The sequence below is a fragment of the Podarcis filfolensis genome (assembly GCF_964270895.1).
Source record: "Podarcis filfolensis genome assembly, chromosome: 2".
NCBI classification, from domain to species: domain Eukaryota; kingdom Metazoa; phylum Chordata; class Lepidosauria; order Squamata; family Lacertidae; genus Podarcis; species Podarcis filfolensis.
In genome coordinates, this window is record NC_139605.1 from 119650432 (window position 1) to 119670030 (window position 19599).

Genomic DNA, 19599 nt, shown 5'->3' on the forward strand with positions numbered 1-19599 from the left:
GGAATCACAAGACAGAGAAACCAGTAGGAGAACACTTCAGTCTCCCAGGACATTCTGTACAAGATCTAAAAGTAGCTGTCATATTACAAAAGAATTTCAGAAATAGACTGGAAAGAGAAGTTGCTGAATTACAACTTATTACCAAACTTAAAACCATGGAGAGACCTGGTCTGAATAGAGACATTGGATTCTTATCTCATTACACCTGATAAAGTTATCTCATCCCTTGCTTTTTCCTGTAAGACCAACTGCAGTTGTTAACAGTCGTCAACAGGTTTACCACACCTATCAGCCAATCACCCATTCCCACCACCCTTCTGAGTAAAACCCCTCCCTGCCCTCTCACTGTATATAAAGGTCTGGTGACTTCTGTTTCAGTGTATCTGAAAAAGTGTGCATGCACATGAAAGCTCATACCAAGAACAAACTTAGTTGGTGTGTGTGTGTGTGTGTGTGTGTGTGTGTGTGTGTGTGTATATTTTTTCTACTGTTTTTAAAACCTTCCACGGCCACTTCTCCTGAACGGCAGAGATTTTTCCTTGGTTCTCAAAAGTCTCTCCTATTTCTGCTCTGTACTCGTGCAAATGCCCAGCACTAGGTGAGAGCCGTCCTCAGAAGAATGCCATGCAGAGAGCACCAACCTCACCCTGGCACAGGGCCCCCTAGTGGGCACAGAGCCAGATCCGGATTAAGACCCCTAGAGGCCCTATGCAGCACAGAAAAAACTATGGTGACGCCCCCTGTGTAATTCACAATAAAAACAATACTAAACCACAAAACAGTAAGGAAGACTAACCAATATCAAATATTCATTCACGTGGCACTTTCAAAACTGAAGTCACAAACAATAAACATGTCCTCCTCCAGCATCTTTGTTTTGGGGGGGAGGGGGAACCTACTCATCTTTCAACCTCTGCCAGTCTTCGGTACCTCCCTTTTTCCAACCCAATGCAGGCAAAAGACACGCGGTTACCTCATCGAAGTCGGCAATTATCTCATTGAGCAGCCGCAGACATTCAACGCCTTCATTGTTGGCTTCCAGCTCCACGTAGAACTCCGAGAAGTTACTGATCGAGGCAAACATGACCGCGACACATTCACACGACTGGTGGTACAACTCGTCGTTGAGGCGCTCGCGGGCCAGGAAGTGAGCGGCCACATCTTTGGGCAAGATGTTGTGCAACAGCCGACGGTTGTAGGCCTGAAGCTCCTCCATCTCCTCTTTCTCACCTGTAGCCTGGGAGAGTCACACAGGAACGAAATGAGGAGGGTACCAATTCTCCAAGACGTGCAATTTCATTAAGCCTTTTGAACTTCCGCTGTTGAAGGTACTGGCCCTCCAGATGTTCTTGGGATTCCAACTCCCAGAAGCCTTAGCAAACAAGGCTGGTGGTCAGGGATGACAGGAGTTGGGAGTCCCAACATCTGGAGGGCCACAGTTTTGCCCAGCCTGCACCACACACACCAGGCACGAATTCTGCAACCTGTAGAAGTTCTGTACATCCAGCAGGACTGCAAATATCTGCATAATTTATTCTTTCCTGCTAGTCACAGAGAGGGGAAAAGAGCAATGTTTGGGACTAAAACTTACTACTACTAACAAAAGATCTTGCTCAATCCACTCTTCAGTTTCAGGTTTCATCACTTGTTGCCCTGTCAGTAGCCATAATCTTAAACCACAGAAGCTTACACCCCTAGTCAAGAGACGCTGTACCAGTCACTCTCCTTCCTACCATTTATTTATTTAACTTGTATATGCTTTATGTTTCGATGAATCTCAGAGACATTTACATCATCATTCAACACAAAAATACAACAAAATACACAACAAAATACAACACTGTGTGTGTGCACTTTATATAATCACATTAATATTACATAAAAGGATCCTCACATGAAATAATACAATTCAGGAATTCAAGAACCATGCTGTCATTACACCCATCACATCACTCCATCCTCTCAACTCTCACTCCAGCGAAACCCTCAACAACCCATAATCACATATGAATCCAACAGGAGAAAGCCAAACCCCCCCCAATCATTTCATCTCCATCTCTCACCTTTGGGGCTATACAAACACCCTCTCCCTCTATCTCCCCTGGGGAGATCAAGTTCTTCCTCTCACTCTGGGGTAGAAGGGTCTCTGGACACAGCCACCCATAGGCTTGACTCTCACACCCTCAGAGGGAGCATCCCAGTCAATCAAACAAAAATAATGTCCCTTAAAATAACTTTGAATTTATAAAAGCACCAAACTAAGTAGTTCAGAGCCAATTAAAGAAGGCAAGCCAAAGAGCTGAGTAAACAGCAAGAACTAACAGCATCCTTTGGAATTCCCTGGCACCATGAGATCTCCAGAGCCATCCCAGCCTTGGCAGAAACCTCACACCCTCCACTACCTGTTGTTTCCAGAGAAAGTCCAGCCGGGCCGTAGACTCCACCTGCTGGGCATGCAGATAGAGTGCCAAAGCAAAGAGCAGCAAGATGACAGGTGTCATGTACTGTAGGGCCACTTTCCCCTCGGCAGAACTAGGAGAAAAGAGAGTAAAGGCAAGCCGTTATCTTTCTGTGCTCCTGTGCCCAATACAGCCCTTTGCTCTGCCTGCTCCCCCAGCCTAGGGAAGCCCCCTGCTCTTTAAAAACCAACCTCAGCCCATTCTCCCTCTCTGTCCCTTATGCTTGGAGTACCTTCCTGCCATGACACCAAGGGGACAACCCAAACGCACTGTCATTACATGCTTGTTATCTGGCTTGGGTACCATATGCAGAAGGTGGAATATAAATCGAAATGGGGGAAAATTCAACCACCGTTGTTACTCCATAAAGTCCATCACTTCCACAAAGCATTTGGCATTTCCCTTTAGCTGCCATCCCAAGCTGAAATAAAAGCTGTTATTTGTGACTCCAGTTTTTAATTTTTTTTATTTGTGGTACGCAGTTACGTCTTGTTTTTATTTAGCTTTCCTTAGGAAGCTTTGGGTTGTAGCCAAGTTATTCCTACTCAGAGCAGACTTGACTACCTTGGGTCCATTAATTTCAACAGGGCTACTCCAAGTATAAGTTGGATAAAACCTTTCATTGAATAATGCATTTTCATTCAAATCACTCAGAGATTGTTATATTAAGTGGCACACAAATTCCATATATAATTTGCTTAAATTTCATTTCGTCTCAACGATTTATGTATATATACCACTTAAGCCTAACTACATATACAGTGGTACCTCAGGTTACATACGCTTCAGGTTACAGACTCCCCTAACCCAGAAATAGTACCTCAGGTTAAGAACTTTGCTTCAGGATGAGACCAGAAATCACATGGCAGCAGCGCAGTGACAGCGGGAGGCCCCATTAGCTAAAGTGGTGCTTCAGGTTAAGAACGGACCTCTGGAACGAATTAAGTACGTAACCAGAGGTACCACTGTAACTGCATTTGCTTACCAGTATATTTGTCCCTTGCTATCATTGCTTCACCATTGCTAGGTTCTCTCCCCTCCCCTCTAAACTTGGACAGTAAGCTCCTCGGGGCAGGTACCTATATAGTGCTTCTGTCACATTGTTACTGATAGAGCATCACAATATATAAACGAAACAGCACAATCTGATGCTTGCAAATCCAAAAGACTTCTAAAAAACAGAATCTACCACTGTCCCAAACCCTAAAAAACAGCCTTGGGACAGTTTCCCCCAAACTAGTACCCTCCAGATATCGTTCGACTGCAACTCCCATCAGTATGGCTTATTGTCAGGAAAGGTGGGAGTTGTAGTCCAACAACATCTGGAGATGTCACCTGTACCCCCTTGCTGTACACTTAACTTTTCCAAAGCTTTGGTAACACCTTCACCAAACCTCTAGGTAGCCTTTATAACCACAGCCCTCCATTCCCCACAACCACATCAAAATTGGCTCCCTTTCTGGTTCCAACTCACCAATCTTGACTACTGTGGGTCTCATTGAAGGCTGGCCTGTTGTGAGAAGGGGGAGAGAAGAATTCTTATAGCGAGAGGCCCAAGTCACCCAATACCAACACCCCAAGCCACCTCCCACAGTGCAAGGCAAATGAGATTGAGGGTGAGTTAGACATGGGGAAATGGGCTGGGAGACAATGAAGATTCTGGTAGTAGATGATGCACCTGAATTCTGCCCCAAGTATCTTGCAATGGGAAGAGACTGAGTAGCCTCCTCCTTAGTTTAACACCCATGTCCAGATAGAATGGATCACAATTAGAGGTTTCTGAAGCTTTATAGAACACCCCAGGCTCAGCGCAGTTTCCTTTTTCTCTGCCCCCCAAATTTAGCTGTTTACAAATCATGTTTGCCTATGCCTGGTTTATTTTTTGTAAACCACTTCCAAGTTTTATTACAATCCAGAGGTATATAAATTTTGCTTAATAAAAATATGCAACATTAAGTTACATTTGTTTCCTTTCTTTCACTTCTTAGCTAATAGAGCTGCTTCCATATATAATTTGAAGCAAATTATTTTCTCAGAGGAAGGGATGTTCTTACTCCTTTCACCCAGAAATAGATTTTTCTGCTTTAAAACTCCCCCCTCCTGAGGAAGCTGCTCTCTCCTCTCCCTGGGTGGGGAAAAAGATGTGGGCACTCAAGGTGGGGGGAGGTGGGCACAGAAAATACAGAAGCAGTTTGCCCAGTGATGGCTTGCTGGCTTATTTTTCCACACATGGTAGAAATATGAACAAGTCAAGAAATATTCAGGAAGAATGGGTTCAAGTTCATTCCGAAATAATTTTTGGATACAAAGTCCCACTGCATCCGGCCATATTCTTGCTGGATTATTCAGAAGGGTCAGTGAAGGAAGAACGTAAGGATATGATTTATTACTTGCTAGCAGCTGCTACGATCTTACATGCAGCTAAAAGGAGAATGGTTACAGCTCCTGACAATTAAAGAACAGCATAATAAGATACGGGATTATGCAGTAGCGGCAAAATGAACTTATTATATAATATTGTAATTGTAGATGACATATGTTAAAATGGAATAAGTCTGTCAATTATTGTAGGGCATACTGTTTTATCTTCCAGCACCAATTATGGATTTTCTATGCTGTGAGCTAGCTGGGTTTTTGTTTTTAAGTGGGAAAAGTGCCAAAGGAATAAGAAGCCCCTCTCATGAGATAATGCATGAATGAGAACCTTTGGGAATCCACAATTCAGCTGATATCTGAAAGGCCACAAAACCACCACCTCTGGTGTAAAGTGACGGTGCTAGATCATCTTTGTTTCTGGTGTTATTTGCTATTGTGGTGGTTTGTAGCTGGGCCCATTTTCTCTCGGTTACTCATGGCTGTTTGGAAAAGTTATATTTGAGTGCAACATGGAAGAAAACAAGCGCAGGGTGAAAGCTGGAAGACCCTTCCCACTTCAAGTCACCCAGACAACTTCAGAGCCCAGGGCTGAAGGTTTGAGATTTTTCCAGTCCCAGAGGGGAGGGGGGATTCTTACAGGGCATTAGCTGCCACCAGCAGGTCGTAGTTGTTGAACAACACCCCCTGGGGGCCCTCGGCCACGGCCAGGTACACCACCTCCATCCCTATCAGCAACGCCAGCTTCCCAAGGCTATTGATGTGCAGGAAAACAGAGGAAGCCAGTAGACTCAGCAACACCGAGTAAGTGAAGTACTGCAGGGAGGAAAGGATAGAGATGTCAGAACGCCCCTTACAACAGCTAGACGTGCTCCCCAAAGCCCACAGTCATTCCCTTGAGACAAGCGTGACCTCTCCTTCTCCCCCCTCTTAATTTGGATAGTGTTTGCTGCCACAAGATTTTTTTAAAGGAGAGATTACCGTATTTTTCGCTCCATTGGACGCAGTTTTTCCCCTCCAAAAATTGAGGGGAAATGTGTGTGCATCCTATGGAGCGAATGCAGGCTTGTGCCATAGCCTCGCGCAACCCCTCCGGCAGGGAGAGGCTGCACGGGGCTATGGCTTCTTTAGCTCCACGCAGCCTCTCCTGGCAGGGAGAGATTGCGCGGGGCTAAAGAGGAAGCCAAAGCAGCCAGTGGGATCCATCCCGCTCGCTGCCTTGGCTTGTTCCATAGCCGCGCGCAACCCCTCCGGCAGGGAGAGGTTGTGCGCAGCCTGTAAGCTGCAATTTGGGGCTGGGGGGGAAGTTTTTTTAATTGATTTCCCTGTCTAAAAACTAGGTGCGCCCTATGGTGCGAAAAATACGGTAGATAAGTTCACGGAGCATGGTTCTACCAACAGCCACTATCCACAGACAAGCAACCGGGGTAGATCACCACCCTTGTGCCTTGCTTGTGGAGTTCCCACAGGCACCTGGGTTGTGTGAAACAGGATAGTCAATTGACCTTTGGTCTGATCCAGCAGGATCCTTTTATGTTACACTCTCCTCCTGTCTTCACAGATATGCCACCCGCCTCAGATTTCACACTTGAGGAACCTTCAAGGCCCAGTCAGAGCCACAAACTCACAAGATATCAAGGCACTCTGTGGGAGCAAGGATGTAAAGGAAGGGAGAAGAGACCATCCTTGGGCTTAGAGGTAAACGCTGACCCCAGGCCCAGTGACTGAACCCCCAAGTCCCACCCACAACTCTTCACACCTCATGCAACCCCCCCCCCGATCTTTCTGAAATACACGTACCTCAGGGAAGCTGCAGCTAGAAGCACCATTTCCCTGGCAGGGCAGAGTGTCTGATGCCAACGAGTAGTTGAGGGCATGTAGGTGGCAGGGCCCCACGGCGGCTGGAGTAATGTTGAGAAACCCGGCAGCGCAGTCTTGGAGGCGGAGCCGGCTGCAAGCAAACTGGGTTGAGGGGGGAAAAATGGCCGACTATGTAGGGCTGACAGGGAACTCAATGCTGCTCTTGTTTGCTCTGGGCTTGCCCGATCCCACCCAATGCCAGAGACTTAGGGCAACCAGGATAACGGAGAGCCAATGCCTGGGCTCTGGGGCCAGAGACAGAGAAAGGGTTCTTCGGAGAGTTGAAGGTTTGGAGAGGGTTGGAAGTGGGACTGCTGCTCATAATGTATATTTTCTTCCCACTTTTGCCCACTGGTAAATACAATTTTGTACTGTTCCAAACACCTGCTTAATCCGGGGAAACAGCAGGACATGAGAAGCGTGTGCATAGCTCCCTCAAACCACTTTAGTCTCTCTCTCTCTCTCTCTCTCTCTCTCTCTCTCTCTCGTGTGTATCTCCAGCCTAGAGCAACCTCTGTGCTCTTTCCTGACTCCCATATCGCCTTGGTTCTCAACTGTCCCCACACCAGTCAAGGCCTCACTGCAAGACCTGCCCACCTCTCCCAACCCGCATACCATGTTGACAAAAGCAGAGATGAAGACCAGCAGGATGGCAGCAACACCAGTAATCGTGCTGTTCATTCGGGACTGGATAATCTTGCGGGAGACACGCTGCAAGGCGGCTGGAAAAGGCTGTAGGGAGTCACGAGAGGTCGTATGAGATGGGGGGCCACCACCACACACCCCATTATGCCCAAGAGGCTAGAACAAGCCTTGACTGCGCCCTCACCCGCACCAGCCTGGTTACACCAGAATCAGGTGTTAGCATTCAAACCCACAGCACGTTCTGTTTTTTTTTTAAAAATAATATTTATTAAAGTTTTAAAGGTTACAGAAAGAAAAAGTAAAAAACACCATCTTGTGTCTTCCAGTACTTTGCAATAAGCATTCTTGCTGCTGTTGTAGCATACATAAAGAAATTTCTATCCTTCTTTGGCACCAATTGGCCGACCATGCCCAGGAGAAAGGCCTCTGGTTTCTTCAGAAAGGTATATTTAAATACCTTTTTCATTTCATTGTAGATCATCTCCCAGAAAGTCTTAATCCTTGGGCATGTCCACCAAAGGTGAAAGAATGTACCTTCAGTCTCTTTGCATTTCCAACATTTATTATTGGGCAAATGATAAATTTTTGCAAGCTTGACTGGTGTCATGTACCACCTGTATATCATTTTCATAATATTCTCTCTTAAGGCATTACATGCCGTAAACTTCATACCCCCACAGCATATTCTGAACCCAGGCGATAACAGGTGGGGATTTAGTTTGCGCACTCAGTGGCAGAGCTCCTGCTTGGTATGGAGAAGGTCCCAGGCCCACTCCCTGGCATGACCAGTTGAACAGAGAAGGGGGGAGAGACCTTAGGGAACATAGGGAGCAGTTGCCAGCCAGTGCAGCACCGGGAGAACAAATAGTCTGGCTTGGTACATAAGTTAGCTTCCTGTGTTCTGACTGGTCTGAGGAGGAAAGTGCAGGGAGATTAGCCAGAAAGCCTCTTAGCTACAGTAGGCCAGAGGTGGTCAGAAGATACTTTCAGACCCATGTAAAACCTTCCAGACCCAGCTTGTTCATTGGCCTGAGCAGCTAAGGGACCCTCCTCCTCCTGGCTGCTGACTTGCTTTGCCTTTCCTCACCCTTAAATGGACAGAAGCCTGACACCAGGACAGCGGGCCCGTCTGCTCAGCCCAGCATATCAAGGGCTTAAGGGGCAGGGGGGTGACACTGTGGCAAAAACCCAGGAGGTGCACATGGAACCAAACTGAACCCACACACTGCACCCTCAAAAGGCATAAGGGGTGTTCCCAGGTGGGGTCCAAGGGCTGGCAGAGGGAAGGTCAGGGAGTCCTTGGGATAGTGATGAGTCACAAAGACATGGGATCCCAATGAAGAGAAAATCACTCACGCCAAGGCAGGAGTAGATGGCACAGACAAAAAGGATGGTGGCCAGGATGACAAAGATGCTGATGTAGGCGCCAAGCATCAGAGGGGAGCTGCGGGGAGACAAGGCAGAATCAGCCCCACCAGTCAGGAGAACACCATAACGCGTGTAGCTTTCCACCACTCATCAAATGTTGGTGGACTCCAACTCCCACCAGTCCCTGTCAGTGTGGCCAATGGTCAGGGATGACAGAATTGTGGTCCCAACAAGATCCAGGCCCCAGGTGCGGGGAAGGCAGAAGTACTGCGTAAGTTAACAATACTGTGCATATTGCTGGAAGACAGAATGTTAAATTTAAAAAATTTAAAATAGTGTGGGTTTTCCACTTGTGGTGACTCCTGACTCCCAAGACCAGTTTGGCTGTGTTGGTAAGTCACTTCTCCTCCTCTTTTTGCTTAAGAATCAGCCTCAAAGCAAAAACCTCCACAACCACAGACTGTGCTCTCCCCACTTCCCCATTTACCCCTCCTTCGCTCAGCGATATCCCCAAATTAGCCATTTAATCAGTCTAGCATATTGCCTTTTCTCACAGTGTTGTCACGTGGCATCTGCCGACCCCTTCTGCATCAGGTGTGTAACATGGGCGAGAGGGGGAACTTGGGTGTCGTGGTTCAAAGTGTAAATATACTCACAGATAGACAGCACATCTATGCTCCCTAATAACTGCAACTGAAATTCTTCCCTCCTCTTCCCCTAAAACATTTGTGGCAGCAAATAATTTTACTGACTGGAATCCAGGCAGAGTTGGCTAAATATATGAGGGATATCTTGGGCTATCCAACTGGAAACTGAAACCCATTGGTTCAAGCAGCGTTCCTCCACACTTGTGGACAAGGAGATGGAGTCGAGAGAAGGACTGGGGTTTAGTGGTACGACACCTGCTTTGCATGCAGGATGTCCCGGACTCAATCCCTGGTGTCTCCAGGCAGGGATCGGAAAGACTCCCGTCTGAAATCTTGGAGAGCTTCCACCAGCTGGAGCTGAGAATAATGACCAAGAAGGGGCCAATAGTTGGAATTGGTAGAAAGCAGCTTTCTATGACTTTGAGGTTCCCCCAACCCAATTTCTTCCACAGTGCCAGGGTGTGCCTTGATTGGGAATCAGCAGCTTGAGGGTCCTGTGCATCTGTTGGTGGCACATGATGGCAAGTAGTGCATAATAAGCCTTTATGAGAACTAGGTGTGCTTAGCACCAGTACGTTTCCAAGCACAATTCAAAGTGTTGGTGTTGACCTTTAAAGCCCTAAACGGCCTCGGCCCAGTATACCTGAAGGAGCGTCTCCACCCCCATCGTTCTGCCCAGATGCTGAGGTCCAGCGCCGAGGGCCTTCTGGCGGTTCCCTCATTGCGAGAAGCAAAGCTACAGGGAACCAGGCAGAGGGCCTTCTCAGTAGTGGCACCCGCCCTGGGGATCGCCCTCCCATCAGATGTCAAAGAGACATACAACTACCTGACATTCAGAAGACATCTTAAGGCAGCCTTGCTCAGGGAAGTTTTTATTGTGTGACATCTTAGTGTATTTTTGGTCTTTGTGGAAGCTGCCCAGAGTGGCTGGGGAAACCCAGCCAGATGGGTGGGGTACAAATAATAAATTATTATTATTATGCATCTGTACATGCCACCTTACCTCGCCTATGGCTACCATATGCAGCAATGGAGAAGTGTAGGATGCAGACCCACTGCACATACTGGGATCCTGTGAAGCGTGTGCCTTCACTGCGTGTGCACATGAACGCACACACATGGGCATGAATGCATATGTACCACGTTTGCAGAAAGAGTACACGATGAACGTACTCTTGCATATGTGTCACTCACTGCGGGAAGATGACAATCTGGATGCAGCAAATGAAGCAGAAGACGAGCACGGTGCAAGCCACGTAGCCACCAAAGCGGGTATCCACCTTTTTCGAATACTGCAGGGTGGAAGGAGAAGAGAAAGGGAAGTTACCAGTGGGGGAAAGGGGTGGTTCTGCCTGAACTGGAACAAAGAGGTGTGGGATTTCCATGCCCAGATTGAAAACTGAAGACTCCAGAAGCAAATGGGAAGGTACCTTCTTCTCCAACTCTGGCTTCTGGAAAGTGAGCAGGAAGCGTTTGACATGGTCCTTGCGCAGCTGGTCAATGCTTCGAGCATCAATGGCTCTGCCCAGAAACTCATCAACTTCATCTTCAGGGTTCAGGGCCTCCTGCGTGCTTCGGCTGCAAGAGGCAGATGTTCCAGTTTTATGACTAGTTGTGGGGGTATCAAGTGGCAGTAAAGCAAGCCTTGCCAGTGAAGTCCCTCCCCCCACATTCATCTCGCCACTCATTTCAGAATCAGCTCCCAGGCTGTCCCAACACAGGCAAGGCGCTCTAACTGGCACAACCTCCCTGCCCGCTGCCAGGGTCCCAAGAGCGAGGCAAGATACTCACTTGTCTTTGCTGGAATCATCAATACCCTGAGAAAGGAGAGGGAGACACAGAGAGGAAACAGATATTTATATTTATTCATAAAAGTATTTTTGTACCACCTTATCTTAAAATACTAGGGTGGTTTGCAACAACAAAATATTAAGAGCCATTAAAAACAATTCAAAAAATCATCCAAGTATCTGGCTAATTAAACAGCTGCAAAAGCCTGTTGGCCTAAAAACAGTATTCAAGAGACACCAGAAAGTCAAAAGCATGGATGCCCATCAGATCTTTGCTAGAAGACTTCTCCACAGTGTGGATATCATTCAAGTGTTCAAGTGTTCACAGCAGATCTTAAGAAAATTGTATACACATGCACAATGTAAGAACTTGTGATATTTTTAGAATATTAATATATAATCATGCAATCTTTACTGTGAATGTCTAAAGTGCAGAAATGGCTAACAACTGTGAGGGAATGCTATTAGTCTTAAAATACAGTGGTACCTCGGGTTAACTACTTAATTCGTTCCGGAGGTCCGTTCTTAACCTGAAACTGTTCTTAACCTGAAGCACCACTTTAGCTAATGGGGCCTCCTGCTGCCACCGCGCCGCCGGAGCACAATTTCTATTCTCATCCTGAAGCAAAGTTCTTAACCCGAGGTACTATTTATGTGTTAGCGGAGTCTGTAACCTGAAGGGCATGTAACCTGAAGCGTATGTAACCTGAGGTACCACTGTACCTGCAATATTTATTTATTTATTTATTTATTTATTTATTTATTTATGAGAGCGGTGGGGAATCTCCAGTGCATTGGTCCATTAGGGGGTCCAATTAGGGCTCTGGGGTCATATCCCCCAAATCACACACCTGCCAATCAGCTGGTGGGTTGGGAGGAGAGTTGTTTAAAATCCTGCTATGTATTGCTTCACCAAAATACTGCTAATGTGGTATAGTGGTTAGAGTGCCTGGGAGACCAAATCCCCACTCAGCCATGAAACCCACCTCCCAACCTAAACTGGGATAAAATGGGGAGGGGGAGAACCATCAATACCAACTTGAGTTCCTTGGAGAAAAGGTGGATAAAAATAAAATATGAATAATAGTAATAATAATAATAGAGAAATATCTACGTAAAATATTAAAACAGCAGAGCATAGCATACAGTTATTAAAACCACATAAGATCAGGACACAAGAGTAGCAAAAAGACCTGGGGGGAGGGAATGGTATTCACCTGGCGCTGAGAAGATAAACCAAGTCAGTGCAAGGCAAATCTCTCTTGGGGAACACATTTCAAAGGCAGGGTGCAAACAGAAAGTAAGTTCCATCTTGGCTCCCCTCCCACCTCTCCTTAGATGGAGGGAGCACTTGAAAATGGGCTTCCAAAGTCACCCAAGTCATTTAGAGACCTGAAGGTCAAAACCAGAACTTTGACTCATGCCTACAAGCAGATAGGAAGCCAGCACAATTGTTTTCAAAACTGGTGAGAGACAATCAAAACCCCAAATTTCCAGCAGCAATCTTCAGTATTTTAAACCACCTGAAGCTTCTAAGGGGGGTCCTCATATAGCACACTAAATACAGTAATCAAAATGGGATGTTATCAGTGCATACTAAACTGCAGCTTGGAATCTCGGCCAAGGAGAAATCACATCTGGTGTACCACCCAAGGTGGCAAAAAGGATCCAGAAGCCGAGAAAGCCACTGGGTTCTCCATCAAAAGATAACGTCAGTCCAAATAGCATACCATGACTACAGATCTAATCCTTAACCGCAGCCAGAACAGGCTGAACCACACTTTCTTGGTCAGATAAGTCATGCATAGTAGCTCCATCCTGTCTGGATTGAGTTTCAGTTCAAGAACCTTGCCCCCAAATGGAATGTTTGTAATGTTGGGGGGCGGAGGAGGGAATCTTTGAGTGCCCTTTATCAAGAATGGTCATAGAATTGTAAAGTTGGAAGGAACCCCAAGGGTTATCTAGTCCTCTGCAATGCAGGAAAATGGTTATACCTTGGTTTTCTTTAAAAGGTAGTCTTATCTCAGAAAGAGACATTTTTAGCCCCTAGACCCAGCAGATGAAACTACCCCAGGCAGATGTAATGAGCCAGGAAGGGCAAGGATTGAGCATCCAGGCAGTAGGCTGCCCCCATCCCTCAGAGCAGCCTGTCGATGGCCTCAGGCCTCAGCGACAAAATGTGACTCAGTGGTGTTCTGAACATGATCACAGAGATGGCAGTAAAGGAGGCATTCCAGTCCGTGCAGATATGAGCAATTCTGCCTTTGAAATGATTAGCACATAAGTCGCAGCTGGCCTCTGGGGAGTCTTTAACACCTGGATATGGGCTCAGATGGAGAAAGTCACATACCCTCCAGTGGATGGTATTGTGAGGTTACAACGGTGAGGGGGAAGTGTTGTTCCTTCACTGAATCTACTGGGTCAATAATGGCAATGATGAACAGTTACCTGCGTTTGGTTGGATTCGCTGCTGCCAACACCATGCTAGCCAGTGCAGTAAACCAAGGAGCAAATGGACTCTTTCTAGCGGGTGTGATGATTTCACCTGTCTGAGTCACCTCCATGTTCCACAGAGCAAAGCATTGACAGAAACACTAGCCCCAAACTGCCCAAGGCCTCTCAGGAATCCAACAGCCTCTGAAAGCAGGCCATTTTAACAGGTTCCTCTTCAACGGGATAGCTGTAAGTCTGAAGTCCTGTTCAGGCACTTGAGTCAAACTCATAAGGGCCCAGACTGTGTATGGGTGGAAGAAACTGTTAAGTTGTGGGTGAACATATCAGACGACACAGCGATTCTTCAAACAGCTCTTGTTTATTCACAGGCCAGGACAGAACTGAACTGAAGGGTTCAGTCAGCCTGCTTATATAGAGCTCCACTACAACGTTACTGTAACAACTTTCTAAAACTATCCAATCACTGAACGTCACTTTCGATCCCTTATTTGCATAACTATCTACAGTATCCCCCTGCTGGCCCAGGGTGAGAACTTCAGTACATAACAGAAACATTGGCCCCACCTTGTGACATCCCCAACATGCAGAGTTGGGCTTTTAATCTCCTTCCAGACCTGAATGTGAGACCTGGGAGCAGATATGTGGGGCATTGGGGGGGAAAGGGTGTTGCTGGTGCCCACAACACAGTTTTTTGCCCTCACACCTTTGGCCAAGTAGACCTTAATCTGAGCAGGAAGTGATCCAACCATAATTAGAGGAAAAGGTAAGTAACTCAGAAGTTCATGTAGGGCTGAAGTGCCCCCAAATTGCTTCACTCCTAGACCTCAAGCACAAGTCAAAGCCTGAGCCCAGAGACTCTCCTGAGGCACCAGAACCACCAACAAACCATTCCACTGTATTGAATTAGCTAAACCACAACAACAGATGCTGGGAGAGCAAAGGGCACTGCCAGATCATGCAACAGCCACCAGTATCGTGGCAACCAATCAGCCACTACCAAACCATATCAGACAATGGGCTGCCACCACTGGCAGAGTAGCTCCTCCTACCATGCTAATGAAGCTCCTCCTAAGATGCAAAGGATGCCATGGCAGCAGATGCCACACCACAAAACCCACTGAGCAACCAGTGCCATAGCAACAACCTGCAATCGAGCAATCAACAAAGTAACAGCAACCCTTCACAGTGAATGACACAAGACCACGGGCCGTCCCTTAGCAACCAGCGAACTGTGACAATATGATGAAGAAGAGCACATTAAGTGGTAGTGGTGTTTTAAAACTCTGGAATTATGCAAATTGGCTTAAAATCTTGCTCAATTTACACTTTACACTTTTGAAATCAGGGTAGCGGCTACAAGGTTCTGCATACAAGTATATTGCCAGAAATTGAGATAGTCTCTATGACCTATCATTTCTTAGACTATGAAGTCTGGATAGATATTGCATTAAATAACCAACCTTAATGCGGAGCTGACAGTGTTTAAAATCCCTAGACAACCATGTTTCATTTAAGCAGGGCAAATGGGATTTTTCCAACACAGAAAAAGGAAGGTGCAGTGAGAACAAACAACTGTTGCAATGCACGAAGTCTCACTGAAAAAAACCCCAACACTCTTTGGTTTTGAAACCAGGGAAAGGCAGCTTCAGTATCAGGGGATCTGCCATCTATTCTCAAGAAACGTCTCTGTGGGCTGGGAGTATATTTTGCGGCACAATCGGATCCCTTCAGATGCGGTCAGGCTCTGTGATAAAGTTATCAACATCTAACAATAAGGGCCCTCATAGCCGTGGAACAAGTGTGTAGAGGCACAGCCAAGGTCATTCTGCAGAAACTCAGAATTAAAATGTCACACAGTTTGCTTAAGCATTGGTGATCAGCTAAAAGGGTCTTGTGGGCCACACCCTGGCCATGAGAGCTGAAAACTTAGCCATCTGTATTTTCTCATTCACACATGAGCTGTGGGGGCTACAAACTTGCTTTCGTTTTGTTGTAAATAAAAGCCAAGGCTCTCAGGATTCTGCAGAAGCTGGTAGATTTCATGCTAAAGCCTCGCTCAGTTCATAGACTCATAGAACTGTAGAGTTGGAAGGGACAACAAGGGTCATCTAGTCTAACCCCCTGCAATGCAGAAATATTTTGCCCAACATGACTTGAACCCACAGCCCTGAGATTAAGTCTCTTATGCTCTACCGACTGAGGTATCCCAGCTATTTAAATAGGTTGTCACCTTGGCTTTTTGTGAGAATCTCACAAAGCAAACAACATGCAGTAACTTATTTTTTAAATATATAAAAAATGCTTCCAAAGTCTTAAAGTTAGCCAGCGCGTCAAGATAATGGTCATAGCTATGATAGTTTCGAAATCTCCCCCTCCCTGTCACACACAAATTGGGAACAATAGCTGCCCCAATGTGCAACAACTGTTGCTATAACAATGCTCCGTGCAATTTATGAAGCAAAATAGGGCTGGGAGGAGGGAGACTTAGAAAAGCAGGGCATTGTGCCGAGGTCACAGGAAGGAAGTAGGAAAGACTCAGGGGAAGCAAGATTCCAGTTCTCCTAGAAAGACCAAGGGTGAGGCGTGCCGGCGGGTGGGAAGAAAAGGGTGAGAGAGAGATAGCTGTTGGCTGTGGCGGCTGATAGCAGGAGAAGGAAACTGGGTCCAGAAGGGACCTTCCTCCAAGACTCTCTTTGAGATGTGCTCGGCACCTGCAGCAGAACGGAGGCAGTAGAGCAGACCGACTCTAACCAAGAGGGGAAGGAACGTTTTTGAAAGCTTTTCCATAGAAGAGCACTCCATGCACAGAGAAAGTAGGTGAGGAGCTGGTCTTAAAATGGATCTCTTCTCAGCTATTCTTCTTTTATTACATGGGCAGCATACAGAAGTGACCCCACACCTTGCATAGTCAAAATAGCACCATTCACACATAAACATACAGAAGAACCCCAGAGTTTGCCAGTATAGTTTTTTTTTAAAAAAAAAAAAAACCTTCAAAGCAGCCCAAATATGTTCAGCGGGCACAGAATGTTGGCCAGTTGCATGTGAAGTGGGAACAGAAGAGGTCAAAAGTGGTTAGGATCCTGAACAGGAACACTCAGTCCTACTACAGTGGTACCTCAGGTTACATACACTTCAGGTTACAGACTCCATTAACCCAGAAATAGTACCTCAGGCTAAGAACTTTGCTTCAGGATGAGAACAGAAATCGTGCTCCAGCGGCACGGCGGCAGCAGGAGGCCCCATTGGCTAAAGTGGTGCTTCAGGTTAAGAACAGTTTCAGGTTAAGAACGGACCTCCAGAACGAATTAAGTACTTAACCTGAGGTACCACTGTATATTTTGTTGCAAGCCTCACATGTACCAGCTCTGGAGACCTCATCCTGGGAGGTGGGGCGGTGGGGGGGGATGTGGATGATTAACAGGGAGGGAAGAATTACTCCTTCCAATGCTAGATCAGTAAATCCTAAACCGTGTGCCATGTAATAAATTTAACAATTTATGTAATTTGAGCCGCACCAAACTTGGCAACAAAGGAAATGCATCCACTGCAACTCTGCACAATTTCACTGGGTGGTATACAATACTTGTCCTACTCAAAGTAGGAGACCCACTGAAGTTAACAGCCATGACTAACAAAGGTTGGTTAATTTCAGTTGGTCTACACCGAGTAGGACCTAGCTGAATAAAACTCATAGACCTTGCCTTGCCCCTTCACAGCAGCCTCTAGTAGGAGCAATTAATTCTGCTATATCACTCCGCTGGGTGCAACTGGAGCATGTAAATACACTCCATGTATAGACAGACATGGCAGAATTCCTCACCCACTAGGAGGCCAACAGTTACATCTCTGCCTGAGTAGCAAAACTAGGTTTGCACACTGGCACCGGGGTCTTGCACAGAAATCTAGGGGGCGACCTCCTTTGAGAAGTAAGAGACCTCCTCTTACTTTTGCACATTTTCTCAAAATAAAATCTGTTCCGATGAAATGGAGGTGGGAAAAGGTGTGCCCTACTTATCAGAAGATAACTTGGGGAAACACCGGATTAAGGGCAGAAAGGGCTCAGGCTTTTGCTGCATGAATGCCCAGAAAACCTTGGGAGGTTCCCCTACCCACCGAATAAGCACACAAGCAACTCTCATTCTTGCCACCCAAGCAAGATAGTCCAGAGTAATTCAGGCACGAAATTCTTCCTAGTTAGCTGCTCACCTCACCTCTCGCTCGGGTGAGTGACTGATTGGAAACAACCTGCACTGAAACTGCCCCAGGCAAAATCCACCAGCTCAGAATGGCCACTAGCAACACACTCACCCAACCAACAAGCCATAAAAAGAGAATCTGGACATTCTCCCGCTCCCCACAAAAGCCACCACTTCTAAAACCCTTTACACACAGAATATGGAGAAGAACTGTTCTACTTGTTTTCCACACGAAGGAACAACTCCCCACAACTCTGCTCCTGCCTTCTGGGGTAAAACAATCCAGAGGGCTGTAATAAATGCTCTTTCACATGTGAATGTGTCCCTCAGCCCTAATGCTTCAAAATAATCCTCCTAGTTCCTGAAGCAAGCACCTTCTGTCCTGATAGCTGTTGTATTTCTTAAACAGCCTAAGAAACCCAAATGCTTCAGATTTATTTGGCAAAGCCATGTAGTCCCAACGCCTTCAAATTCCGCATTGTAACTAGACATTTCTTCACCTGAGGCCAGACTTTTAAGAATCCACACTATGCCTCCGCCCATTCAGTTTTCAGATAAAACGGTCAATTGTGATTCTCCAGTTGTAGAACGCTGCACTTTTTAGCTCTGCTCCACATCTGGGTCTCCAGACATTTTGGAAATCGTCCTGTTTCAGCCAACATGGAGCCAGGGTGGGTGGGTTGGGGTGACATGGGCATGGTACCCAATTCCTGCCTGCTTACACAGTCCATTGGAAGTATGAAAGAGTTTCCTTCCCTCAGCCCCTTGTTGTGCCCCCCGCCCCCCGAGAGAGCTGGGCCCCAGGTATTCAGGAACCGAGAAAGCCAATTTACTTTCTGGCATTTCTATCCTTCCTATGCTCTGAGGAGTTCTCGGTTGTGAGCACAGTTCTCCCCCTATCCCACTGTATCGTCACAACAACCATGTGAGGTAGGTTAGGCTGAGAGAAGGTGACTGACCCAAGGTCACCCCATGAACTTCCTGGCTGAGTGGGGATTTGAACCCTGGTCTTTCAGTCCCTAGTCCAACACTCTTAACTGCTACTCCATACTTGCTCTTTAGTCCCTTTATACACCTAGCCTGGCACTATCAACTCTGGTCTCTTTCCAAGGTCTCGGGCAGGTAGAAGAAGAAGAAGAAGAAGAAGAAGAAGAAGAAGAAGAAGAAGAAGAAGAAGAAAGAAGAAGAAGAAGAAGAAGAAGAGTAGTAGTAGTAGTAGTAGTAGTAGTTTGGGTTTGATATCCCGCTTTATCACTACCCTAAGGAGTCTCAAAGCGGCTAGTAATCTCCTTTCCCTTCCTCTCCTACAGCAAACACTCTGTGAGGTGAGTGAGGCTGAGAGACTTCAGAGAAGTGTGACCAGCCCAGGTCACCCAGCAGCTGCATGTGGAGGAGCAGGAAATCAAACCCGGTTCACCAGATTACAAGTCCACCGCTCTTAACCACTACACCACATTGGTGTAGAGGTTTTTCTACTTGCTCTATTTAACTGGAGACACCAGGGAATGATGCCAGGAACCATCTGCATGCAGCATATGTGCTCTACCAATGCTGTCCTACTTTAACCCCAATTCCTTCCATAACTTTTTTTTTCCAAAAAAAGAAGGCTAAAAGTATTTTTGTTCTCTTGTTTGTAGGATATTTGGCACCTCCTTTGTCCAATTAGCTAGTCTCTCAGGATGATTATCTCGAGGGAAAATATGATGTGCTGACACAACGCATCAGATCTCCCCTATCCGCATGGTATCAATAGATTTCCTTTTAACATTGGTCAGCTAGCCTCCAAAAGGTTGACAGGATAAAT

The 19599-nt window shown here is 46.4% G+C and overlaps 1 protein-coding gene across 7 annotated transcripts in view; it reads right to left on the minus strand.

The window, feature by feature from the left end:
- The window catches only part of ADCY6 (adenylate cyclase 6), a 48366-nt gene that overhangs the window by 6330 nt on the left and 22437 nt on the right, over positions 1–19599 (minus strand). For all 7 annotated transcript variants that reach the window (XM_083599612.1, XM_083599613.1, XM_083599607.1 and 4 more), the window contains 10 exons: positions 11144–11169; positions 10783–10930; positions 10547–10644; positions 8694–8781; positions 7308–7424; positions 6633–6794; positions 5473–5648; positions 3934–3969; positions 2403–2532; positions 974–1237 (listed from right to left, as the gene is read on the minus strand). In XM_083599612.1, coding sequence (XP_083455738.1) covers positions 974–1237; positions 2403–2532; positions 3934–3969; positions 5473–5648; positions 6633–6794; positions 7308–7424; positions 8694–8781; positions 10547–10644; positions 10783–10930; positions 11144–11169 — 1245 coding nt within the window. The remainder of the gene's footprint in view (positions 1–973; positions 1238–2402; positions 2533–3933; positions 3970–5472; positions 5649–6632; positions 6795–7307; positions 7425–8693; positions 8782–10546; positions 10645–10782; positions 10931–11143; positions 11170–19599) is intronic.